Consider the following 27,546-nt stretch of genomic DNA (forward strand, 5'->3'; position numbering starts at 1 on the left):
CAAAGACACTCATATCTCATGAAAGGATAAAGAGGGAAAAAAAAACTTTTTCTCTCTATCTAAACCCTGCTGCACCGACCATGGGAGTGTTTAATGGGACAGTGTAAAGGAAGCTTTAGTCCTCCATATACTGTCCTGTATGGGCCTTTGATGAAGCAGACCCCTGCTGTTTACTATTACCTGACATGTGACTGTGACAGGCCTGAGTATGAGTGAAATCACCGAGGTTCTCCTCGCCGTGCAATCATTCTGCCTCTGGAGTTTGCCATAAAAAGGCAGAGGTAAAGGTGTAGTAACACCGATGGGACGCTGGGTGGCGCAGTGACTCTTTCACTGAAGGACCTTGGGCTCTGAAGAAGAGTCATGAGGACTCGAAACGTTAACTCTGTTTTTTGTCTCCACAGATGCTGTGAGACCTGCTGAGTTTTTCCAGCATTTTCTGTTTTTGTTTCACATCCCAGACAGGACTGGTTAAAAATACCTGCCTGGGAAAGGGGGGAAAACAGTGTAATAGGGAAAATGGAGCGGTGTCGATGGGTCCGAGAGAAAGGAGTTCAGCAAAGTCAGTTCGTTTCACATTCATGATTTATTAACAATTTCAGGGAACATTTTACAGAAAAAAATTATTTTAAAGTTAACTGAAGTGAATATAATGACTGAGAGTCACATCGAGAACAGAGCACATTCGCTCTGAGCTGCCAACTGTGTGTACAACTGTAACAGACGCCAGAAAGAGAAAACAGGAGCTCAATATAAAGGGAAGGGAGTAATTGTGGACGAGGAATGAAAAAACTTACTTATTTACACAGGGAATTCAAACGACTGGGAAATTATAAGCTGCTATTGCAATGCAATCGTAATTATCTCGCACATTTGAAACAGAGAAATGGAAATATCGTCTATCATTGTCTCAGTTACAAATTCGGAAACTTAAGCTGAAGGTATTTCAGTTTTAGAATCACCGAGAGGACATATTTTAAATTCGGAGTACAGAGATCTCAGTAAAGAGCTGAGGAAAATCTACGGTGTCCAAAATTCAACTGGTCACTTGATCTGTAAAAGAGGATGAAATAATGAAGCAGATCTTTATGATCTAGGACAATTATGTTAGAGTTTTAATCAATGAAACATTGAGAGATTTTTCAAACCGCTTCTGTCAGTTTGAAGTGTGAATGGATTGAATCTTCTCACCTTCGCCAGAGTGACGGCAGCGCTGTAGAAAATGCTCAGGAAGAACAGGATGATGAATGTAGAAGCGGTTGTCCAGATATTGCCGTTATCATCCTCAGAGTCTTCAGTCCAGATGCGGTCTGTGGAATCTACAGGGATATATCCGAGGAGATATTATTAGATTGTTTATTAATCTAGGATATCATTTTTTAAACATTTCCTTTACTCTTTCCTAAGTTATTAATGTATTCAATGTTCAATGTATATCTACCATTAAGTTCGTGACACCCAGTAACCCATTTCTGTAATTATCACCACAGCTGTTCTTCCTTTACAATCTTTGTACAGTCCGTGTCGGAAAATATGGCAACTTTTCTCCAGTATCAATTCATTTTCGAACAATTTCGTACGATCTATTATTGGAGAATATTATGATGGGTATCGGGAGAGATTCACTGAGCAACTTATTTGGAAACTGTGAACGTTGCTTTTTAAAAGCTCGGATGTGATTTCCCATCTTGTTTGTTTATTTGTGATGGGAATGTTTGGTGCGTCATTAACTTAAATCAGTTTCTCAGTAAGAACATTGTTTCAGTGTGTTTATCGGGTTATTATGTAATAGGGACAATTGCCGGAGGATCTGCCCGTTAAAAAAGTACATTTGAATTATACTTTCTTCAATTGCCTGGCGTTTGTGTTGTGCTTTAGCTTTTGTGTGTGTCTGCATGAGTATGTCGCGCTTTGCATTACTGTTTGTTTGTGTGTCCATAGGTGTATATGTGTGTTAATGTGTGTGTTCATGTGCCAATGAGTACTGATTTGTGTATTTTTGTGTCTGCGTCTTTACGTATATTTTGTTTTTCTGCCAATGTGGATGTATGAGTGTGTTATTGTGTGTGTTTATGTCTTGATTTCTATATTTACTTATTACTATCTGTGTTAATGTGTGTTTACTTGTTTAATGTGTGCCTGCTAATATGAGTGTTAATGTTTCTTTTTGTGTTCCACGTGTATGTCAGCATATTAATGTCTGTGTCACATCGTCTCTGTGTGTGTGTGTATGTGTGTGTGTGTGAGACAGCGAGAGAGAGTTTTCAATATGTGCATTTGTGTGTTGATCGATATTTAGAACTATGTATCAATGTGTGTTTATGTTTTCATATGTACTAAAGTGTGTTTTTTGTTTTCTAGTGTGCATGTGTGTATTCATGTTTGTGTCCACATGTGTGTCTGTGAATGTGTTAGTCTGTTCCTCTGTGTTTTTGTGTCTGGGTGTCGTCTGCTCATATGTGTGCATGTGTTAATGTGTGTCCATGCATTTGTTTTAATGTGTACGATAGTGTGTGTCTTTATGTCTGTATTTATGTCATTGTGAACGTGTGATAATGCATATGCTAATAGTTACATTTGTGCTTTGTGTCCTTGTATGAGTCTGCTTGTCTGGTTTTATCTGTTAGTGTGTGTGATTGTGGATAAGTGTGTGAGCGAGTGTGTCTGTGTGTGTATTTCTGTATGTGTGTGATTGTGTGCGTGTGTATTTGTTTATGTGTGTGACTGTGTGTACGTGTGTGTCTGTGTATGTTTGTGCATCTGCACCCAAGTGTTTGTGATTGTGCGCGCGTGTGTGCATGTGTGTGTGCACATGTGTCTGTATTTGTCTATGTGTGTCTGCCTATGTTTGTGTGGCTGCGCATGTATGGGTGTACATGTGTCTGCCTGTACCTGTGTGTGTTTGTGTCTGCGTGTCTGTGCCTATGTGTGTACGCGTGGTTGTGTCTGTCCATTTGTGTCAGTTGTGTGTATTTTTTACTATTTTTCCGAATTTCACCAGTGCCAATGATCGAGTCCGACCTTGACGGTGAAAAATTTGGTGAATATTTTTAATGTTCTGTGTATAAACGTGTTTTCTGTGCGCTGCAAGGTGATATCAGGTGAACGAATGCAAACAATCAACCATGTGTCTCATAAAATTCAGGGACAGAACTTTGAACAACCCAGGGAGGATTCAATCACCAGTTTAGATTCGGATTATGGGAAATAAATCTTAGCATAAGCTGAACAGGGACAAGAATGTAAAACATCTTCAAATTATGTTGCATAAATATATGTTTTTACAACATCCTAAGCATGATGGGAGTTTAAAATCTGCGGCCAGTAAGCTGGAAGCCGACTTGGACTGTTGGTAAGTTAGTCCTGACAGTAGAGACCCATTCCCTTCCAGATTCTCTGCTCGGGGACTGAAGGTCCAGTGAGTTAATAGTTTTGCTCTGTCTGGTTGTCTAAGCAATTTCCCTTTCGGTTCTCTCTGCTGAGAAGGTGGAGACACACCGGGTTAACCAACGACCTTCCTCATCTTTTTGTTTAGCAAGTGGAGGTAAAATTGGCTTAAAATTTTCCTTTCAGTTTTCTCTGTTGGGAAAGTGGAGGTACAGTGGGTTAACAATTTCCCTTCCCCTCTCTCTGTTGGGAAAGTGGGAGTACAGTGGCTAAACAATCCCCCCCGCCCCCCCCCCCACCCGCTGTTGTGGAAGTAGAGGTGCAGTGGGTTAACAATGTCCCCTTCCCCCCTCTCTGTTGGCGAAGTGGGGGTACAGTCGGTTAACAATTTCCCTTCCCCTTCTCTCTGTTGTGGAAGAGGGGGTGCAGTGGGTTAACAATTTCCCTCCCCCCCTCTCCCTGATGGGGGATTGTTGGGACATGTTTCTGTGTGACCCCACTTCAGTTCCCAGTGGGTGTGGTGCAGCAGCTTAAAGCTGATATCCATTTTAAAGGATTGGACAACAAGAGAAGCAGGAACACCCAGATCTAAATGCGCTGTGATTGTTTGTCAGAAATGGGAATGGTCAGATTTCTCCTCAGCGGGAGGAGAGCTGGTGAAGTTATTTTGCAGAATCCCGTAATGAATGAGCTTTACTCTGTCTCTATCCCAGGGTGTATCTGAGCTGCGAGCACTGGGTGTACAAGACTTGGGTGTGAGCCCTGTAAATATCCGATTTTAACTAAACAGGTCTAACATTAGCAAAAGTGGAAAACAACATTAATTAAGCGATTGTGAATTTAAATCACGATTGGAGAAAAGGACTTTATTATTTTTTTATTGAAGTTTGAAATGTAACCGAGAGATTCTCATTGACATGAATTAACGGTGTCCATCAGTGCAAGGGAAATGTTCACAAAACTCGGTTTACCGCTGGATTTATCAACCGTTCTGTTGATGATCTTCAAGGGGATCGCTTCATGTCCCACCACACAGGAGTAAGAAGCGCCGCTGGCCCACTCCTCCGCTGCAATGGATAACAGGCTGTACATGAAGAAGGAGCGATTGCCGTTCTCCGCCACCACCTCGGTGTTCTTGTAGTTCCCGGGATCCACCGGCTTGTCATTGACGGTCCACTTGACGAAAATCTCTCGCGGGGAGAAACCTCTCACTAAGCAGCTGAGGGAGACGAATCTCTGAGCGGAGACATCTTCTGCCGAGGGTAGGAGGACAGACACGGACGGTTCCCGCAGGTCTTTATCTGCAGAAAATGTACAATAAATGTCAATAAACTGATTACTTTCGTAGACAATGAAACCGCTGGTTAGATGTGAGAGAAACGTGTTTTGTGATGAAAATTAAGGGTTTTCATTATCCACTTATTGGAAATATTTCACCGATCCTTCACTATAGCTGAATCAAAATCCTGGAACTCCCTCCCTAACAGCACTGTGGGTGTATCTACACCACATGGACTGCAGCGGTTCAAGAAGGCAGCTCACCACCACCTTGTCAAGGGCAATTAGGGATGGGCAATAAACTCTGGCCCAGCCAGCGACGCCCACATCCCATTAATTAATAAATAAAATACTTTGGGATCTGTCCGGTTTTCCAGCTCGGAGCAGAGGTGGACACAATCCTTTTCCCTGAGAACTTATGGGGTTGGACGAGAAAGTTTCTCAAAGTTTACAGCACATAAACAGGCCATTCTGCCCAACTGGTCTATGTTGGTGTTTCAGCTTCGCACCAGGCTCCTCCCATCTTGCTTCATCTAAACCCAATGGCACAGCCTTCAATTCATTGTTCATTCATCTACTTATCAATTTCCCCCTGAAATTCCACAGACCAGAGCGTTTAGTTGGCGAAATTGCTAATCAGAGTAGACCATGAATACACTGAATAGTAAATATTGATCCTTACACTGACACTGGAAATAGACACATTGAACCACTTATTGCTTCAATTTCACCACTCACCTTGTTCCTTGTGGATGGAATTTCTTAAAGGAGTCGGCAGATCCTGATGGCTCACCACGCAGTAGAACTCAGCACCACTCAGCCAGGCTTGTGTCGAGATGTTTACGTTGCTGACCACGCTGTCAGGATCCGCTCCCGGTTGCACGGCGATCTCTGATTTCAAAGGCTTCTTCTCTTGGGTCCAGGACACGAGGACTCCATAAGGAGCATTAGAAACGATGCAGGTTAAGGTCACGGTCGCCTCCAGTAAGACCTGTTCTATTGGCGGTGGCAGTAGAGTAATTGTGGCATCTCTGCAGTTGGAACATTCTGTGAGACAGAAATGAAAATCAACCAAAGTTTCACCTTGAGAATCAGGACAGCAGCATTCAGTCTTCACTCTCCAAAGGAGAATAAACGACCTTCGACATATCAACCTCTAACTATCGTCTGTAATGGTCTTTACACAATGCAAAACCAGCTTGGTCTGTGTAAATTGTTCTCATAATTTCAGTCGTTCAGCCCGGGAAACATTCTAGTGAATCTGCGTTGCCCCAGTCCCAAGACAAATATACCATTCCTGGGCCCTGGAATGCAGTACTGAACGTCGCTTTATGAATAGGGTGGACACACTTTCCAGCACTTTATTCCGAAGCTGTTACCAGTTACTGTAATGGGTTTATATCTCTTACCAGACCCGGTGGTGTTTTGACTTTGGGTGACCCCTTGGTGAGTGACCTGACAGGTATAGACCGCGCCGGTGAACAATTCCCCAGCGGAGACTTTCAGCCGACTGGTCGCCGAGAAGTTCCCGTTCATTTCAAAGGCGGGAGAGGTGACAATTCCTGAATTCATGGGTTGTCCATTCTTCAGCCACTTCACGGTGATTGACTTTGGACTGAAATCGATGATTGAACAGACGACGGTATCTTCCCGGCAACTCACGGTGAGGTGAACAGTTGGAGGGTGGATATCAGGACCTTCAAAAAACACAGGTTAAACATTTCTTGCAGAAGAAATTGATAACAGATACAATGAGATCGTATATTTTAACAGGCTTTTTCCGTTAATACACACTAAACTGGGTTTTCCAGGGATCAGAACTATGCAGAGCACTATAAATGCGTTATAATCAAGGCCCTATACAGGTCAATCACAGCCTTTATGTTTCTCACAGGTTCCCCAACACTTACATGGCATTCCAATGCTCTTGTCTGAGCCGCTGTGTTGAACCTCACACTTGATTTTGCTGCATTCTCCCTCTGACTCGGTGATGGTTAACTGGCTGGTCAGGGTGAAGGTTCCCTTCTGGTTTCTCACTGACGGATAAGTCTTAAATCCAGTGGTGATCGGCTGCCCATCTTTCTTCCAGGTCAGTTTGGTGATTTCTGGGGAGTAGTCCATCGCCAAACAGCCGTAGGTGACGGAGCCGTCGGTGTTGAGTTGCTGACAGGAGGAGACCAGGCTGTAGAGAATGGGCGAAGACGGTGTCACTGGGAAAGAATGGCCGATTGAACAAGTTAGACTCTGTGATTTGTGATCATTAAGCAACCAAACAATATAGTCAAAATTTGACTATAACTATAAACATATCCAAATATATTCCCACTAAAACCCACACCCACATTTGTTCATTTATTATTTCCATCCTTTGGTGATCCTCATCTGTCGGTTCCCTCTTTAGAAACCCACACCTCTTTTTCCGCTTCTAACCCATTACTAAAAGAGAACATTCTAATGTCATCTGAATGACGTACCTTCATTGGATTAAAATGGAAGAGCAGAGGATTTTCCCCATTATTTCGCCACCATTTATTTCTCAAACAACAGCACTTGGTGATAGAGAAATTGTCTCATCATTTATATCATTGAAGCTTTGGAAATTGGCTCTGTTCAAATTGAGTGAAGACCCCTTCCCAATCCACGTCCCCCAAAACAAAGAATAGCAACGGCCCTTTGAAAGTACCTTTGTAATGGTACCTTTATAATGACCAGTGAACTCTAAATTGAATGCCAGTTACAGTAATTACGACATTTTCCAATCGTGTGTACATGTGAACATGCGGATCAGTAGCAGGAGTAGGCCATTCGGCCTCTGGGGCCTCCCCCAATGTGGGGAACTGTGTTCCCTATCGTTAGTCTCTCCCACAAGGGGAAACGTACTTTCAGCATCCATTCCCGTCAGGATCTTGTATGTTTCAATAAAATCAGCTCTCATTCTTCTAAACTCCAATGGATACAGGCCCAGCCTATCGAAACTTTCCTCATGAGATAACCGACAACACCTCCCAGTACCATTTGAACATTCTCTGAACAGCTTCTAATGCTTTTATATCCTTTCATAAAGAAGACCAAATCTGTACACAGTAATTCAGACAAGGTCTCATCAACGCCCTGTTAAACTGCAGCAAAACATCCTTATTTGTATATTCTATTCCCCTTGTAATAAATGACAACACTCCCTTTGCCTTCCTCATCACTTGCTGTTCCTGCGTTATAACGTTTTGTGATTCATGCACGAAGGGATCCACATCCCCCTGTACCTCAGGGTTCTGCAATGTCTCTCTTTTTCAATAATATGCTGTTTTTGTATTCTTCCTGCCAAAGTGGACAAGTTTATATTTTCCCACATTATACGGCATCTTCATTTTTTTGCTCACTTACTTAACCAATCGATATCCCTTTGTTGACCCTTTATCCCCTCTTCACCACTTACGTTTGTATCTTTCTTTGTGTTATCAGCAAATTTAGCAAATTAATTCAGTCCTTTCGTTAAGTCATTGATATAAATTGTAAATAGTTGAGGCTGCAGCATTGATCCCTGTGGCACTCCACTTGTCACATCTTGCCAATCTAAAATAACCAATTTATCCCTACTTTCTGTTTCCTGTTTGCTAACCAAACTTCTACCCGTGCTGAAATGTTACTGCCGACACCATTATTTTGTGTAGTAACCTTTGATGTGTCACTTTGTCAAATGCCTTCTGGCAGCGCAAGTACAGCACATCCTCAGGTTCTTCTTTATTCATGTTCCTTGTTGCTTCCTCGAAGGGCCTCAAATAAATCAGCCAAACATGATTTCCCTTTCACAAAACCATGATGGATCCACATATTTGCAATTGGATTTTCTAAGTGACCCGTGATAGACTCGATAAAAATAGATTCCAGCATTTTCACTCTTTCAGCAGTAAAAGTGGGAGACAAACAGGTTGCGATTGGAGGGGCAGTGAACACCCGCTGGAGAAAGGCGCAGGGAGTCGGGGGGGAAGCGCACAGAGACATTGTCTCCCTTCTATCCCAGGCACTTGACACCTTTCCCCGGGAATGGAAAGGATTTCAGGAGGAGGAGAGACAATGAGGGAGAGAGAGAGAGAGAGAGAGTTAGAGAGAGTGGAGCCCAGGGTGCCTGGGGCCTCATCTCGCAACTGCTTTCACCCGGCTCTCCCCACTATAGCCCGGCTCTCTGCGCTTTCGCGTGCCTCTCCGCCCTTCCCCCACCGCCTCTCTGCCCTTTCCCCCACCGGCTCCCTACCCCTTCTCCTTCCCGCCTCTCAGCCCTTTCCCCCTCCCGCCTCTTTGCCATTACTACCCCCCTTTTCTGCCCTCACCCTCCCCCCCAGCTCTCTGCACAGGTTTGTGTGCTTTCGCCCGGCTCTCCCCGCTATAGCCCGGCTCTCTGTCCTTCCCCCGCCCTCCGCCTCTCTGCCCATTCCCGCCACCCCTCTGCCCTTTACCCTCCATCCTCTCTGCCCTTTCCCCCTTCCCCTCTGCCCATTCACCCCACCCCTCTGCCCTTCCCCCCCGCCTCTCTGCCCTTCCCCCCCACCGCTCTGCCCTTTACCCTCCATCCTCTCTGCCCTTTTCCCCCTCCCCTCTGCCCATTCACCCCACCCCTCTGCCCTTTCCCCCCTCCCCTCTGCCCATTCCCCCCCTCCCCTCTGCCCTTCCCCCACGCCGCTCTGCCCTATGCCCCCGCTTCTCTGCCATTTCTCCCCCAGCTCTCTGCACTTAATCCAAGGTTCGCTGCCCTTTCCCCCGGCTCTCTGACCTTTCCCCCATCTCTCTGCCCTTTCCATCACCTCTTTCTCCTTCCCCCCACGCCTCTTTGCCTGTCCCACCCCTCGCTTCACTGCCCTTTCCCCCCCTCCTCTCTGCCCTTTCCCCACCTCCTCTCTGCTCTTTCTCCCTCCCACCTCTCTATTATTTCCCTGCCGCCTCTCTGCCCTTTCCCCCTCCCGCCTCTCTGCCCTTTCTCCCCCAGCTCTCTTCATTTACTCCACAGCTCTCTGCACTTTTGCCTGGCTCTCTGGCCTTTTTCCCAGTTCGCTGACCTTTCCGTCACCTCACTGCCCTTCATCCCCCATCTGTCAGCCCTGTCGCTCTGCCGCCTCTCTGCTCTTTCCCCCCCAGCTCTCTGCACTTACTCCAAACTCTATGCGCTTTCATCCGGCTCTCTGCCCTTTCCATTGTCTCTCTGTCCCTCCCCCTATACCTCTTTGCCCTTCTCCCGGCCCCCGCTTCTCTGCCCTGTCGCCCTCCCGCCTCTCTGAGCTTCCCTCTCTCAGCCGTTCTGCCCTCCCGCCTCTCTGCCCTTTCCCCCTCCGCCTCTCTGCCCTTTTCCCCCTCCCGCCTCTCTGCCCTTTCCCCCTCCCGCCTCTCTGCCCTTTCCCCCTCTCGCCTCTCTGCCCTTTCCCCCTCCCGCCTCTCTGCCATTTCCCCCTCCCGCCTCTCTGTCCTTTCCCCCTCCCGCCTCTCTGCCCTTTCCCCCTCCCGCCTCTCTGCCCTTTCCCCCTCCCGCCTCTCTGCCCTTTCCCCCTCCTGCCTCTCTGCCCTTTCCACCCTCCGCCTCTCTGCCCTTTCCCCCTCCCGTCTCTCTGCCCTTGCCCCTTCCCCCCATCTGCCTTTGCCCCCTCCCCTTCTCTGCCCTTTCCCCCTCCCGCCTCTCTGCCCATTCCCCCTCCCGCCTCTCTGCCCATTCCCCCTCCCGCCTCTCTGCCCATTCCCCCTCCCGCCTCTCTGCCCTTTCCCCCTCCCGCCTCTCTGCCCATTCCCCCTCCCGCCTCTCTGCCCATTCCCCCTTCCGCCTCTCTGCCCATTCCCCCTCCCGCCTCTCTGCCCTTTCCCCCCCGCCCCTCTGCTCTTTCCCTCCCACCTCTCTGCCCTTTCCCTCCCGCCTCTCTACCCTTTCTCCCACGCGTCTCTGCACTTAACTCCACGGATCTCTGCCCGTTCACCGGCTCGCTGACCTTTGCCTCATCTCTATGCACTTTCTGCTGGATCGCTGCCCCTTTCCCCGATTCTCTACCCTTCCCCCCCACCTCCCTGCCCTTTCCCCCAGGCTCTTTGCGCTTTGGCCCCGCCTCTCTGCCCTTTCCACCGACGCTCGTCGCTCCCTTGGGCCATGCTCCACTTTCCGGAACTGCTAGGTCTCAGGCCTCGCTTTCAGGTCTCTCTTCCCCACAGTTCCCGCTCTCCCACACACCGATTTAGGAAAAGTGATCGAGTGAGTGAGCGTGTGCATGATTGACAAAGTGAGGGTGGCTGAGTGACAGAGCGAGGGCGGGTGGCTGAGTGAGTGAGGGTGCGTGGGTGAGTGAAGGAGTGAGTGAGGGTGAGTGATTGAATGAGGGGAGATGAGGGAGTGAGGGTTGTTGGGCATGTGAGGGTGGGTATGTGAGTGAGGGTGAGTGGGTGTGTGAGGGTGGGGAGGATGAGTTACTGATTGTGAGTGCAGGTCAGTGAGTAAGGATGCGTGGATGAGTGAATTTGAGTGAGGATGAGTGAGGGTGGGTGAATGAGTGTGAATGAGGCTGGGTGTATGAGTGTGGGTGAGTGAGGGTGGGTGAGTGAGTGAGGGTGAGTGAGTGTGAATGAGGCTGGGTAGGTAAGGGTGACTGAGGATAAGTGAGTGTGAGTGAGGGAGGGTGAGTGAGGGAGGGTGAGTGAGGGAGGGTGAGTGAGGGAGGGTGAGTGAGTGAGGGAGGGTGGGTGAGGGAGGGTGGGTGAGTGAGTGTGAATGAGGCTGGGTAGGTAAGGGTGAGTGAGGGTGAGTGAGAATGAGTGAGTGAGGGTGAGTGAGTAATTGATGGTGAGTGAATGAGGGTGAGTGAGTGAAGGTGGGTGAGTGAGGGTGAGTGAGCGAGGGTGGGTGAGGGAGGGAGTGAGGGCGAGTGAGTGAGAGATTGTGAGTGATTGTGGGCAGTGAGGGTGAGTGAGTGAGTGAGTGAGGGTGAGTGATTGTGGGAAGTGAGGGTGAGTGAGTGAGTGAGTGAGTGAGGGTGAGTGATTGTGGGTAGTGAGGATGCCCAGGTGATGCAGGCTCATCAAGGCGATGTTTCTCCGGATGATTTTCCACTCCGGCTCAGCTTTCCATTGTCTGTTGTCCACAGCCGAGCTGGGGGCTCCTCCATTCGGCTCCACCACCTCCACCTCCTCTTCTTCCTCTCCATCGATCCTGTCCCGATTCTCCAGATTGATCAGGCTGTGTAAAGTCAGGCAGCAGTGTCGATCGCTGGCCAGCTGCTTTAATGCCGATGTCTTTCTTTGAGAAACCCGTGTCAGTGCGAGAATAGGCAGACTGAGGGGGCTGGAGGGGAAGGTTACAGCAAAACCAGGATGGGCCGTGCAGGCATCTTGCACCAAGTGTGCACCAGTATTGTGGATCCAGGCGGCCGTGGTCTCCGCCACATCCCTCCCTTTTCCTTGTTCCTTTGTGTTTGGTTCAACACTTGGAAATTCTCCACATATATAGTGATGTCGCCTGTGTAATTTCATTTTACACAAAAAGACATCTGAAATGGAACAGTGAACATGCATGCAGCTTAACGGATTTTCATTCAGCAATTAATATTTTCAGCCCACTTCTGTATGTGAGAATGTGTGTGTGTGTGCGTGAGAAAGAGAGAGAGATTGCATTCAAGTGTATGTGTGTTTTTCAGAGAGAGAGACAGAGACAGAGAGAGACAGAAAGTGTGTGTGTGAGAGTGTGTGTGTGAGATAGGGAGTATAAGTGTGAGAGTGTGTGAGATAGAGAATCTGCGTGTGTGGGAGAGAAAAAGTGTGTGTGTGGGAGAGAGTGAGAGAGCGTGTGTGAGAGTGTGAGATTGTCTGAGATGGAGAAATGTGTGTGTGTGAGAGAGAGCGACTGTGTGTGTGTGTGAGAGAGAGAGAGTGTAGGGGTGTGAGTGATAGGTAGTAGAAGTCTGTGAGAGTGAGTGTGTGAGAGAGAGAGAACGTGTGTGTGTGGGAGAAAAAGTGTGTGAAAGAGAGAGCCAGTGTGTGTGTCAGAGGGAGAGAAAGAGAGTGAGAGAGAGAGTATGTGAGTGTTTGTGAGAGAGAGAATGAGAGAGAATGCATGTGTGAGAGAAACAGTGTGTGTGTGTGAGAGGGAATGTGTTTGTGTTTCTGCGTGTGCAAGAGAGAGAGATCGAGGATGCGTGCGTGTGAGAGAGAATGTTATGAGTCTATATGTGAGAGAGAGAGAGAATGGAGAGTGTGCGCATGTGTGAGAGTGTGTATGTGTGTGGGAGAGAGGGTGCATGTATGTGAGAGAGAGTGGGTGTGCATAAAAGAGAGGGAGTGTGCGTGTGTGTGTGTGTTTGTGTGTGTGAGAGAGAGAATGAGTGTGTGAGAGTGCATGTGTGAGTAAGAGTGCATGTGTGTGTTGGAGAGACAGTGTGCACGTGTGTGAGAGTGTGTGTAGTTGAGAGAGTATGTGTGAGAGTGTATGTAAAAGAGAGAGGCAATGTTTGAGACAGAGTGCGTGCGTGTTAAAGAGAGTTTGTATGTGAGAGGGAGAATGTGAGAGTTATGTGTGTGTGTGTGTGTGACAGAGAGAGAAAGAGACAGTGTGTGTCTGTCAGAGAGAGTGCGTGAGAGGGAGAGAGGGCACGTGTGTGAGAGAGAGCGTGTGTGACAGAAACAGTGAGCGAGTGAAGGTGTGTGGTAAAGAGACTGAGTGTCGAGGTAGATGAACCATGATCTTACTGAATGGAGGGCAGGATAGAAGGGCCTCTCCTCATGCTCTCATTTCTGTAATTCATTCCTCCCCCTGCAGGCGGCAATCCAATGACTCAGTTTTTGATGGCAGCTCCTTTTCCCCAAATCCCCCGCGGCTGGTTGTTTGGAGTGGGAGCCTGGTCATTGTCCATTTCAATCGTTTAAATAACTCGCAGCCTCTGATCAGATCAGAACAGGCGCTGCTCTCTGGAGCCTCACTGTCACTCCCTGATTCTGTTTGTTCTGAAATTGTGCTCAAGTTCAGCTCACTCACATTCAATGATTTTCTGATACTCAAAATGCTTAAAAATAATTAATTCATTAAAATTTATACATGTTCTCTCCAGAAATATTGTTAATAACAATTAACGTGCGTCATTTCAACCGAGCAATGGAACAATTTATTTTCACAGATCTGGCTCAAGAACTCACAGCCAGCAAGTTCGATGCTGATTCACTTTGTTTGACCTCTGCATGGAAAAGACTCAGGTAAGGAACAGGACAAGTTAAGATATGGATTAAAGCCCCCACTCCTCCCCCAGTACACTCCTGTCATCAGCTGCAAGGGTGGGAGCCAACTCTCCACTGAACTGTCAAACACTCCGGGTCAGGTACAGCACTGGTTTGACATAAAATAAAACTCTCTCTACATTGTCCCATCAAATATGCCCAGGAGAGAGTTCAATCCGGTTTTGATATAAATGCTGTGGCTGCAAGAGCCGGTCAGAGGCTGGGAATTCTGTCGTGAGTAATTCAACTCGTATCACCCAAAGAAAACTGACCGTCTACAAGGCACAAATCAGGACTGGGATTGAATAGTTTCCACTTGCCTCAATGAGTGAAACCTCAAAAAAACCTCAAGAAACTCAATACTATCCAGGACAAAGCAGCCCACAGAATTGGTACCCCATCCACTGCCTTAAACATTCACTTCCTCCCCCACCACCGCACAGTGACAGCAGTATGTACCATATACAAGATGCACTGCAGGAACTCGCCAAGGCTCCTTCAGCAGCACCTTCAAAACTCGCAACCTTTCCTAACTAGAAGGACAAAGGCAGCAGTATGGTTGTACCGCCACCTGTACGTCCCCCTCCAAGGCACCCACCATCCTGATTTCGAATTATATCGCCATTCCTTCACTGTGAATACGTCAAAATTCTGGAACTCCCGACCTAACAGCACTGTGAGTGTACCTGCAGCTATTCAAGGAGGCAGCATTTCAACACTTCCTCAAAGGGTAATTGGGGATGGACAACAAATGCTGGCCTCGTCAGTGACCCCAACATCCTATGACAGGATTAAAAATAAGATACAGGCTAATTTCTTCCTCCACACTGTCCAACCAAATAGGTCAAGGACTGCTACAGCACGGATTAAAAGAGAATAAAGCTCTCTCTGCATTGCCTAACCAAACACTCCCAAGACAGGTACATCACTGATTTAAAGTCGACCAAATCTCCCTTGTCAGTCTGTCTGTCGTTTCTGAATTGCCCTTTCTGACTGTCACAATGGGTTGGGTATCTCATTTCTGAGGCGCCTGGGCAGAAAGTCAAACTTTCACATTTCTCACAGATACAAGTTTTTTGAAGAAATAAATCAAATTGCACTTCCTGAAATCCAGGAGAGCGAACCAGAAGGTTAACAACCAGTCAGGAAGATCCCTGGTCCCAGCACAGTGACCACGCGCATAGAAACAGAACAGACACAAATGATGCAACAATCGAGTTCCCAGCAGATAGATCTGTTCATTTCATTCAAGCTGTTTGATTCCAATTGATCAATGGTCAGTTTACTACAATTATTCTATAACTTCTTTGAAATTAATCTGATTTTCATTTCAAAACTCCCTTTGAAGTCCAACTAATTCTCCCTGGCAATCTCCAACCTCCAAACAATGTAAGATTTAAGTTACCCTGAAAATGAGCACAGATTCAGGATAATTTGATGTCCGTAACAGAGACTCAATGACAGGATAAGAATTAAATAAATCGGGAAACATTCACATTGAAAACCGATTACCCGCTGATTTAATTTGATTTTAGGTATAAATATAACCAATAAAATCATCGAGGCGAAACACCTTATCGAGCTGAGCACAGCTGAGTAAGAAAAATATTCTTTTCTAAATTAATTTTGGATAAAATTAAAAATTCTCTCCACTGAGATTTTGCATTCACTATTATGACCACTATACTACTCAATTGTTGGGGTTCATTTATGTTGAATTAATTATCCCTAATATTATATTGTAAGTTAATTATCTTGTTATTGTTAATTTATTTCCTTGTTAGTTGATTTCTACTCTATGATATGAAAAATATGGTTTTCAAAAATTGAAAATTTGTTTCTCCCTGGTACTTTGTGAAATAATTGGAGTTTATTTAAATCAACCTGACACTGAAACAATGTTAAACAATAAACTTCAAATAACGAGATGGTAACATTCAGGCAAGGATATCAATTTTACTTAAATCTAATCACTATTTACTATTTTACATTTACTTCTACTGCTCTGTTTTAACGTACAAAATTGTAAACTATGCGTGTTTCTGAACGCATTGAGAAATCATAAGTTTCATCTATTCTCATCGAGTAATTCACACGACGAATTTATGAGTGGAATATTTTAAATACTTTCAAATCTGGCCGGGGTCACATCACATTCACTGTCGATGATTTGTAACATCATCTGTTTGCTAAAGCAAACTTGTCTTAACTCAAAACCACATGTAAAAAAATGTTCCTTTGCTGTTACTTATTATCAATAAAAGTGGTTCCTTGATAAAATCCCTATAATTTAATTGTTAACTATATTGTTCATTGAAAGAAGATCCAAATTAATCAGTGTACAATTTGATGAGAAAAATTCATTCAGATCATCTGCGCCACTGAAGTATAACCAGCAAATTGATTAGAGATTTTGCTCTTCAATTTAAAATTTAATAAGAATTAAGCATGAATCTCAGATATAATCTTTTCTTCTCCTATAATTCTATCCTGTGTACAGCACAGCTATGGAAGACAGAATGTTGTTATTAAGTTCAAAACTAACATTAATGTTTGCAATTAAATTAATCTGTTCGAATTTCAAACTTTCCTTGTCAATCTCTAGTCATACGCAGTCTGCACCTTCCTACAGTTCAAAAAAATAAGAACAATTCCTTGACTGCCAGCGAATTCCAGCCCCCAGAAAACTGTTTACGATTAGATTAGTGACAATTATCTCGCTATCCAAATCCCAATGACATTGAAGGAATAATATGGTTACGGTTGCACAGAAAGAATGTAATAACCGGATAGACATATTGCCAAACTGCAATGTCAAACTCCTCTTTAAATCAATGCAAACGTTATCAGGGATTTTAAAAAATTCGAAATCTCTTGTGGAAATGAACAATCCTGTAGAATCAGTATATTCTTATTGAAATTTTTTCATACATAATCACAAAATGATTCCACCCTAAAAATTTTCCCGATCAAGTTAATTGTGCGCAGTGCACAGCAGAATTGTGAAAAGCGATTAATGATCAATTAGGTTAACATGAAAGCTGTTCAGCCAATATGGAGAAATATTAGCACATTATAATTGCTTGAATTATATTAATTTTACTCTACAATTTGAAAACTTGTTAATTATATAGTTTCTGATTGCAGTAACGAATTATGTTCTGATTGAGCGTCTTAATCCATGATTTAGTTTAATCTACAAATATTACTTAAAATAAAAACAACATGTTCTAACACATCTTTAAACGCTTTTCCCCCATTTCTGAAGCCTGCCCGTTTTCTGCATACAATCGCGCTTCAAGCAGATACAAACGCGTAGGCTGTTTCCATTCAATCACAAAACGTGCAACCGCTCAATATCACCGAGTTTAAACAATGCAGAAACAATGCAGAACCGCCAAACCGTTTCACAAATTCTACTAATTCAAAGTCACCCAGCCACACAATCTCCTCAGGAGAAAAATACCTAATCACATCACTGAGGGACTGAAACCCGTTCCATGGAGAAACAGCTCAATTCTACAAACACTTCCAACAGAATCCAATGTAACATACAAGAAAATCTCAATGTCGAATCCAGACAACCCGCTCGTCACTAAATAAATGAATAATTAAACTAAACAGAAAAATGGAATAATGACACCAGCATTGTGAGCAGGAACATGTTCAATAAATTAATATTGAAACTTAAGCATATTTTGTTGATACTGGGTTTGATTTCAAACGTATTTAAACCCTTGTGCAACAGATGGTAAAATCCGAAGCCATTAGATGTCACCGAGATTAAACATTGCAGAAACGTCAAACTGCTTTTTTTTTTTACAAACGTTAGATATTTCACGTAACCCGGCCACACAGTATCTTCAGCAGATAAACACCAAATCACAACAACCAGGGACTGAATCCCTCAGCAGCACATTTTTGTAGAGACACAGCCGAATTACATAACTCAATTTCAGCAGAATCACATGAAACATTGTAAAATATCTCCATACAGAATCCACCAAACCCAAGTTTCAGTGAATGAATCAGTTATTAAAATAGACAAAAATATAAAACAAAGACTCAAATAAAACAGTTACTAAGTAAGTGAATGGTTCTTACCTGCAGTCACCGTCACCATGGTCCCTTGTCCCCAGTAGCCCATAGCGTCACAGTGTTACACTTCCTGGGCTGTGCCATACAATAACTGTCCCTGCACGAAAAAGACAGAAATCCACCATTATTTTAAATATTCATAAGTCAGAGGCAAAGTAAGGTCACGATGAATCTTCACGAAATTATATTTGCGTTTGTAGATACCTTTAGGTATCCATCAATGATCCTCATGTTTTATAATTCACAGAGTAACACATGAACATGTTCTTGAAATCACCAACTGATGAATGGATAATTATCACAGTTTTTCCATTTTAAACCATGTTTTTTGGGCAGCGCTGGACATAAATAATGCTTCATTGTAAATATAGTAGGATTGTAAAAGCGAGCACTGACCCAGGCAGACTCAATTAGTGCTGAGGGGTTTTTGTATTGACAGTAACTGCTGTGCCATCCAGTATATCAAAGTGAGACACATCATGTCAAATACTGCAGCAGACTGTTAACTGTAAAACACGGAGATTTAATCTCACTGCCCTTTCCGAAAACCTGATCCCGACTCGCCTAAGAGTGAATCAGTGAGATATTTCAGCTTGTGCTGGTCATTATATTTATAAATGTGATTGGAGTTATTTAAAAGCCTCTGTGAAGATTTGGCGTGTCCGTAAACACAAACAAAGCGGAAGACTTTTATATATTTTTACTAACCAATATTACTTATACCCATTATTTTATTTAGCTTCCATTTTCTTTGACTTTTCCTGTTGTGATCGTGATCACCAATTTGAACAAACTCCTTCTCTGAGGTTTTTGTATGAGGATGTCGCTGTGCACAGCACTGTGACCCACTGCTGTAGTATCACAGTGAAATACACCCGCACAAAAACTGCACCCAATCTCTGATCAGTGCTGCCTCTCAATATTCACTTCAAATAGACGTTTAATTCAGATCTAGTTTAGTATTTATGCAGCAATTTACAAAACTCAATGAACAGTGATCCCCTCCAAGTATCAGACATATTAAAATGAACATTATATCCAGGTATGTAATTGCGGAAACTGTTAACAGTAAATATAAACACAGCCAAAAGCTCAGCCCATTATATCAATTGCTTTGTTAGGTTTTACTGTTAAATTTGCTGTTTTATTTTTGTCAGAAGCGGCTTGTTGTCGGTTCTGATCATTACAGTTAATATTACATTTAAAACAAGTACTGACCGTCAGGTTATGATGGAAGTTGTTGAGTCCCTCTCGATCTGTTCTTGTTCGGGTCCAGCCCTGGTTCCTCTCGCTGTGGTATCTTGCACAGTAATAGATGGCGGTGTCTTCAGTCTTCAGGCTCGTCATGTCCAAGGAGAAGATGCTCCTTGAAGTGTCTTTGGACGCGGTAAATCGATTCTTAATTCCTGGGGCGTAGTTGTTACTGGATGAACTTTTGTACTCAAGGAGCCATTCCAGCCCCTGTCCGGGAACCTGTCGGACCCAGTTCATCCAGGTACTACCAAGGTCGAAGCCGCTGGTTTTACAGGTCAGCCTCAGGGAGCCTCCGGGACGCCCGGTCTCTGCCCCTGGCTGAGTCAACACAACCTCCGACTGGACACCTGTAAAAATATATCAAAAACCCCGAGGGTTAATCCTGGTGAAATGATTCCTGATTCTGTAACATTCCAGAGAGAGACTAACACTGAGACAGTAACAGAGAGAGACTTGGACAATAAAAACTACTCACGGGATAAGAAAGTCAGCAACAAACTGAGAGAAATCGCCGGCCTCATCCTTCTGGTCACTTGGGGAAAATGGTTCTGTCCAGAACTCAGTGAACAAACCAGCTCCCGGACTGTTGGATTCCGGCCCCAGTGAGCGGCATTTAAATACCCGGCAGAAGGGGGCGGGTTTCCAGGCGCCGCCTGTTGGTTCCCTGGTGGAGGCGGCGACTGGATCCACGCCCCACCTTCCACATCCCCAACAGAATGGACTCAGATATTTACAATAGGTTAAAAGTGGACATTTTATCTGTATCGTGATATTTGGCTGAATGGATTCATTGTAATGTCTCCATTGGTTCTAATGGTGAAATTGCAGTTGAGCATCTGTTAATAAAAATCTAATTCCATTGTAAATTAAGTCCATTTATTTCTACACTACTTCCCAAGGGGTTGAACCTAAAAAAATTACATTATCGGGGAATAAAGGTCAGTCTGTTTTGCAGCAACCCCGGATCTATATCTCACTACAATAATTAAGTATCATCAGTCATAGGAATTATTATTGATTTATGTAACTAAATGCAGGGGATGAACAAAGTGATTCTATTTACAGCCAGGGTGGCTATCGCTGTACAATTTGGGTCCGAAAATAAGAAGAATCTCCTCACATTATACAATGCCTCTCCTTGCATTTCTCGATCTGCCCCTGACCCGAAGACAGCCCTGTGAAAATTAGCGATAAAAGAAGCCCGCCTGCCTGATAATTCAACAGTAAGTTTACAGAGAAACGTAAAATTTACATCACCTGTTGACAAAGAAGTTAATGAATCAGAACAGACACGGAGATCAGAAAAGTTATCCTTCAGCATCCAAATCATTGCAGTTAATTTTATTGGCCTCCCGCTATCTACCATTCACTGGTATTGGGAACACAGGATATCAGAGCTTTGCGGCATATTACACAATATCACAAGAATAAATGTTTTATCTTCCAGCGGGTCATGAACTGGTCATTTCTCCACTCATTGGCAGCTATGAGAGGGACTGTTAAATAATCGAAATCAGCACAAATTAAACTGTACAGTACACGATGCTAATGAGGTGTAAGAGACCCCTCAGGCTAAATGAGGTGCACAACTGGGAGAATATTCAAGGAATTCCTGCAGGTTCAAGACAATTCTACGATTTTCTTTTAATTTAATTTCTTTTAATTTTTTGCCATTCAACTCAGTTTATTAGACTGGGGGATTGGGACCATCAACATCGCTCTCTCGCACTCCATGAAGTTCTTAACAAATCGGCTTTAATAACTGGAATGCCCTTTACTTAGAAATAATATAAATTAAGTAACATGTGGTGAATTTAATATTTTCTGATCGAGTTTAATCTCACAGTGAACACGGCATTCATTCAAATATTTCCTTAGATGAAATACCATTTAAAAATGTGTCTTTCGTGTGCGACAGAAACATTTATTGTTTGAATGGCTAAAACCATTTTGTTCATTCATATCCAGGCTAATCTGCCCCACACAGTATTTGTCAGCAAGCCAGCCGGCTGCAGTTAGGGAGGCTCGAATGTCCAATGCTGTTTACAGGAAGCATCAGGGAGTTTGTGCAGCTAATCAAAGATCTGTTTCCTCAGTACTGGCAAGCCAACTTCAAACTCTTAACATTGTCAACAAGGCCTATTTATAACAAATCTACCCAGCAACAACACTGGAGTCAGTTTTCTTTTTTAAGTTGTGAACCTATGTGAACTGTTCCCATCTCTCAGAGAAGAAAAGTTATCCAGCTTCTCTGACACCCTGTTAGCAACAATAGCTCATTGGAGGATCTCTCCAACACATCATAAAATTCTGGTGGTTGGATGGATGGGAAGAATTACAGACAGACTATTAGAGAGGACTCAGAGAGAGGATACATTTTATAACAGTCAAACATATACATTTGTGTGATTTTTTTGCCTCTTTACTCCTTCACGGGATGTGGGAGTCATTGGCAAGGCCAGCATTTTTTGCCTGTCCCTAATTGCCTTTGAACTGAGTGCCTTGCTCGGCCATTTCAGAGGGCAGTTAGAGTCCATCATGTTGCTGCGGATCTTGAGTCACATGTAGGCCAGACTAGGTACAGTGGCAGATTTCCTTTCCTGAAGGGCATTAGTGAATCAGATGATTTTTTTTTTGCACAATCGCTGGTAGTTTCACGGTTTCCTCCTCAGGACCAGCTTTCAATCCCAGATTTATTATTGAATTTACATTCCACTAGCTGCCATGGTGGGATTTGAATTCGTGTCTTTGTTACTTATCCAGTGACATTAATACAACACAACCGTCTGCCAAATAATGGAGGGATGACTGCAGTGATGCAGGAATGAATGGTAATTGGATGTCTGGCTATCTTGATTAAGGAATCAATGAATGGGTTGACTGATGTATCGATCGGCGGGCCTGAAAAACGCTGTTCCACCTTCCCATCTTGGTGCATGACTACTTTATGTCTTGAAGCAGATTTAGTATTTCATTTGTGTCAGTCTAATACCTTCAGTCCCTCCAGATTTTCTGGATGTTTTCCATCCCCAGTCTAACGAGCTGAACGTCACAAGCGAAGGCTGGTGATGTCCCTGCGGTACTGATGATTCTTCCCTGCTGATGGTGAATCATCATCTTTCAGACAGAAAGCGGGTACATAATTCGGTTTCGGATGGAGGATTGTAATATTTGAAATATGTGGTCCTTGCATGTACAACAAAACATTCAACACATCCTCACCCAAATTAGTGAAGGTAACAGACATTACTCACTGGAGAGCCGCATTAACTTACAGTCAGGTCCAGGTAGTTTTATTTATACCATCACTTTACAAATCCTCACACACTCCAGTTACATATCAGGAGTTTCTGTGTGATGATGAGGTGATTACTTGTCAATAAAGCGCAGAGGCTGCTGGGTAGCTGCTCATTATCCTCGGTCTGATTTAATTCCATTTCCCACTGAATTCTGGGACAGATGTGATTCCTTGCTGACAGAATGGTCAGTGTGGTCTCAATCAATGTTAATGATATTAAATGAATCGCAATTTCATTTTGTATGGAATCAAATGCTGAAAATGCTTGGTTCAAACAATTATTAATCTTTGTGAATGGATGATATTTGCTGATTATAATTATTTGTCTTGTGAATTGATGGTAATTGGTGAATATAATTATTTATCTTTGTGGATTGATGATAATTGGTGAATATAATTATTTATCTTTGTGAATTGATGATAGTTGGTGAATATCATTATTTATCTTTGTGAATTGATGTCAATTGGTGAATATACTTATTTATCTTTGTGTTTTGATGATAATTCTTGAATATAATTATTTACCTTCATGAATTGATAATGGTTGGTGTTCATAATTATTTATCTTTCTTCGCCTTTACGACCTTCTTCTTCTCTGCTGAAAGATAAGATCCGTTCCACAGGAGGTGAATGATGCAAAAATCACCACACTATCTGAAAACAAAGCCGACAGGTGAGACTGCAACAACTACAGGGATATCTCACTCATAGAGTCACGGAGAAGCCCTCGGGTCATGCTTTAAAGACTTCATCTGGGTGCAGGCTGAAGCACAGTGTGATGTTTGTGTCAGAAGATGTACTCTGGACACGATTTGCTCCATACGCTTGACACCGTCAGCAGAGCACGACTCTAGAAGATTTTTGGGAAAATTGGCTGTTCACCAAAGCTCCCCAGTCTCATCCACTCCTTCCATGACAACATACCCTGCGCTGTACAGATTGATGATTCAACTTCCGACAGATTCAGAGTGAAGAATGGAGTGAAACAGGCCTGTGTCCAACCCCCACTCTGTTGGGCACCTTCTCCATGCAGCTGATCTTTGTCTTCCCTGTCGATATGGAAGGAGTCAACTTACACACTCGATCAGACCGCAAGCTCCACCATCTATAAGACAGAAAGCGAAGACATAAACACATTGAATCCTGATCAGAGAATTCCTCCACGCTGATAACTCTGTCATCAAAACGGAAACTCATCCACAAAGACTGATGAACTGACTCTCCCATGCCTGTAACTTGTTCTCCCTGACTATAAGCATGGAGAAAAGCGTGGTCCTGGGAAAAGGTGTTGCATTTCCGTCATTGATCACAATAAATAACAAACGGATGGAAGTAAATTCCGCTCCCTGGGTTCCAAGGTGACAGGCAGCCTGTTCCTTGATAAAGAACTTGATACCCGCATGGGGAAAGCAGCTGCCACCTTTGCCTGATTCATGAAATGCCCCTGGAATAACATCAAATTCACCCTTAGGACCAAGCTGATGATTTATAAGGCCTGTGTTTTCAGCACCTTGTTGAATGGCTGTGAAACATGGGCGACTTGCAGCTATCAAGTAAAGAAGCTCCACAATTTCCATCTTCAATACCTGCTGCGCATTTTGGGTATGTACTGGCAGGATAAAGTCACGATTGCAGTGATAGTCTCAAAGGCAGAGCTCCCAAGGCTGAAGAATTCATCAAACAGAAGCAGTTTTTGTGGCTTGGGAACATTCGCAGGATGGAAGATGGTCACATACACAAGGACTTTCTGTTTGGTGAGGGAGCTGGAGGCAGACAACCAGTGGGACGCCCAAAACTCCGCTTCAAGGCTGCTTGAAGTGAAGGCCCTAAATATCGATTATCACAACTGAGTGTAACTAACTGACAACTGACAAATGGCGACATCTCCTGTGGGTTGGCGTGAATAACCACGATGACCAGCGGCTAAAGCGGCTTGGAAATCGAGGCCAACACCGGGAAAAACAACCAAGCCACAACGACACTTTGTAGCTTCACGTGCAGCACTTTTGACAGAACGTGCCTCACAACAATTGGCCTCCTTAGCAATCAGCACATCTGAAATGGGTTTGTTTCCATTGTGTGTCTGTGACCTTTCATTGATGGAAGGTTGTCCTGGATCATCGTGAAATTCAGATGCAAACAATGTGATGTGCCTCTCGCTCTTTCTCTCCCTCCCAATCTCCCTCACACACACACAGACCAAAATGGCATCTTGTGCTTCAACTTAAGATGCCACCTTGACTTCCTGGGAGGCTCCTTAGGCCTTAACTATTGAAGAAAATGACCCTAACTATCTAAGAGGTGGTATCATGAACCAATAAACTCTTCCCAACACTATGTTTGTTGAGGTGGATCTTAAAGCTCCCGCCGTCTCCATACAGCTCCCTGGTCAACATCCCTCCCTTTAATCAAGATGAACAAAGTTATATCACCAGGAATTGGGCCGCTTTACTCTGGTGCTGACTTTAACGTGCGCTAATCAACCAGGTTCATCTGAAATTAGTTGAATTTTGTTAAATTTTGACACGTCCCGCAGAAGGCGATGTGGACAACTACATCTGAGGAAGTGGATTCTTGATGCAACAATGTTAAAGATCGAACCTGACAGCGACATTTTCACAGTAGCTACAATTGCAAAGTTTGGCCAGCAGATGGATGTGAAATCTTGATGGACACATTCTATGAAGCAGGCATTGTCTCAGTTAATACTGCACTGGACCCTGTCTCTGTCTTTTTAAATTGGACTCCATCTATTTTTATGTTAGACCAAACACTGTCTCTCTTTATATTTCAATGTACCCTGTTTCAATTAATACTGCACCAGTCAATACCAATATTTATATCACACAGTCTGGAAGTTCCCAATTCAAACCGGATCAGATTTACCTCTGCAGTCCTGTCACATCCAGTCGTAAATGGTGGCGGACAAGTAAACAAATAACTGGAGAATGGGGCTTCACAAAGTTGTGGGTCTAGAGTTATATGTATGGGAGGTGGTGATGTGCTGGTTTTCTCACTGGGCTAGTAAATCGCTGGAGGTCTGGGTTTGAATCCCACCATGCCAGATGGTGAAATTTGAATTGAAAAATCTAATGATGACCATGAAACCATTGTCGTAAAAACCTATTCTAACAAGCCACACTGTTCTCAATGGGGGCAATTAGAGATGGGCAATAAATGCTGGCCGAGCCAGCGCCGCCCCCATTCTCATGAACGAACAAAAAAAATGTAGGCCAGACTGGGTAAGGCCGGCAGGTTTCCTTCCCTAAAGGACATCGGTGAACCAGGTGGATGTTTAATATAATCGAATATAGTTTCATGGTCACCATTATTGAGATGAGCTTTTAATTCCAGATTTATTAATTGAATTTGGATTCCACATGCTGCCATAGTGGGATTAAAACCCCTATCCCCAGGGAAAAGGCCTGGATCTCTGGGTTACTAATCCAGTGACATTGCCACTGCACGATCGTCCCTCCCATGTTATACAGGATCCTGGTTCGATTATTATTTCCCTGGGAACTACTTTATTTCTATTGTGCTGGATCAGGCCTCTGTTTGTATTAAAATAGACCCTATCTCATTAATGTTCCTCTGGAAGCCATCTCAGTTTGTATTGCACTGGATTCTTTCTCTGTTTATATTTCACTAGGCCCTGTCTCTGTTTATGTTATATTAAATCTTGACTATGTCTACATTATAGTGGTCATTGTAACTACGGCACTAGGCTATGTTTCTGAAGAAGAGTCATATGGACTCGAAACATTTAACTCTGTTTCTCTCTCCACAGATGCTGTCCAACCTGCTGAGTTTGTCCAGCATTTTCTGCCTTTATTTCAGATTTCCAGCATTTGCAGCATTTTGCTTTTATCTATGCCTCTGTTTAAATTAGAGCTGCATTACTCCATGTTTCTGTGAGATGGAGAGATAATATTATAAATAAAGACGTTAGGCTAGAAATGGGTATCTGAAAGGACGGTTTTGGATCGGCCGTATATGCTACGCAGCACTTGATATTCATTTTCAGTGCAGTCAGCAGAATTAGATTTCAGATATCCCTTCTTTCCCTGCGCCAAGGACCAATTTCCCACCTATAGAGTGGTATGTGTAGGAGGATGCAGGGCATTGTGTTCCCATGTGCTTGTTGCCCTTGTTATTCTGGAAGGTGGAGGTCACAGGTATGGAAGGTGCTGTTGAAGAGGCCTTGGTGAGTTGCTGCAGTGCATCTTGTGGATGACACACACTGCAGCCACTGTGTGTCGGTGGCGAAGGGAGTGAATGTTTAACTCCTGGATGAGGAGCCTATCAAGGGGTTGATTTCCCCTGGTTGGTGTGGAGGTTCTTGAGTGTTGCTGCAGTTACATTCGTCAAGGAAAGTAAATAATTTCCAACAGGCATCTGACTTGCAGATTTGCAGATGGTGGAAAGGCTTGTGGGAATCCGGAGCTGAGTTATTCACCACAGGATTCCCAGCCTCTGACCTACTCTTGTAGCCACAGTATTTATATGGCTGGTCCAGTTCAGTTTCTGTTCAACGACACCTGCACAACGTTGATGGTGGGTTTCAACGACGGTAATGCCTTTTGAACGTCATGTGGAGATGTTTGGTTTCTTTATTGTTGGAGTTGGTCATTACCTGGCACTTGTGTGCCGCTTATATCACTTGCAACTTATCAGTGCAAACTTGACAAGTTCAAGATGCAATAAGTAAGGACGGTTTCATTATCTGAGAGGTCATAAATGGAACTGAACACTATGTAAATATGAGCGAACATCCCCACCCCTGACCCAGTGATGAAGGGAAGGTCACTGATGAAGCAGCTGAAGATGGTTGGACCAAGGACACTTCTCTGACAGACTCCTGGAACGATGTCCTGGTGCTGAGATGATTGGCCTCCAACAACACAACATCTTCAGATGCGCTAGGTGTGACTCCAGCCAGTGGAGAGACTTGCCCTTGATTCCCGTTGACCTGACACTTTCCAAGGCTTCCTGATGCCACACTC

General features: G+C 44.1%; 1 gene segment (V, D, J or C); it reads right to left on the bottom strand.

Annotated features, from left to right (window-relative positions):
• Nucleotides 1-962: 962 nt before the first annotated feature.
• Nucleotides 963-18,072, bottom strand: LOC144698094 (Ig heavy chain C region-like). The segment is given in 7 exon segments: nucleotides 963-1,053; nucleotides 1,192-1,319; nucleotides 4,359-4,688; nucleotides 5,404-5,712; nucleotides 6,075-6,362; nucleotides 6,576-6,875; nucleotides 17,995-18,072. Coding segments are annotated over 7 exon segments (1,407 nt in total).
• Nucleotides 18,073-27,546: the final 9,474 nt, after the last annotated feature.

The sequence above is a fragment of the Cetorhinus maximus genome, chromosome 23 (genome assembly GCF_964194155.1).
Source record: "Cetorhinus maximus chromosome 23, sCetMax3.hap1.1, whole genome shotgun sequence".
Taxonomy (NCBI): domain Eukaryota; kingdom Metazoa; phylum Chordata; class Chondrichthyes; order Lamniformes; family Cetorhinidae; genus Cetorhinus; species Cetorhinus maximus.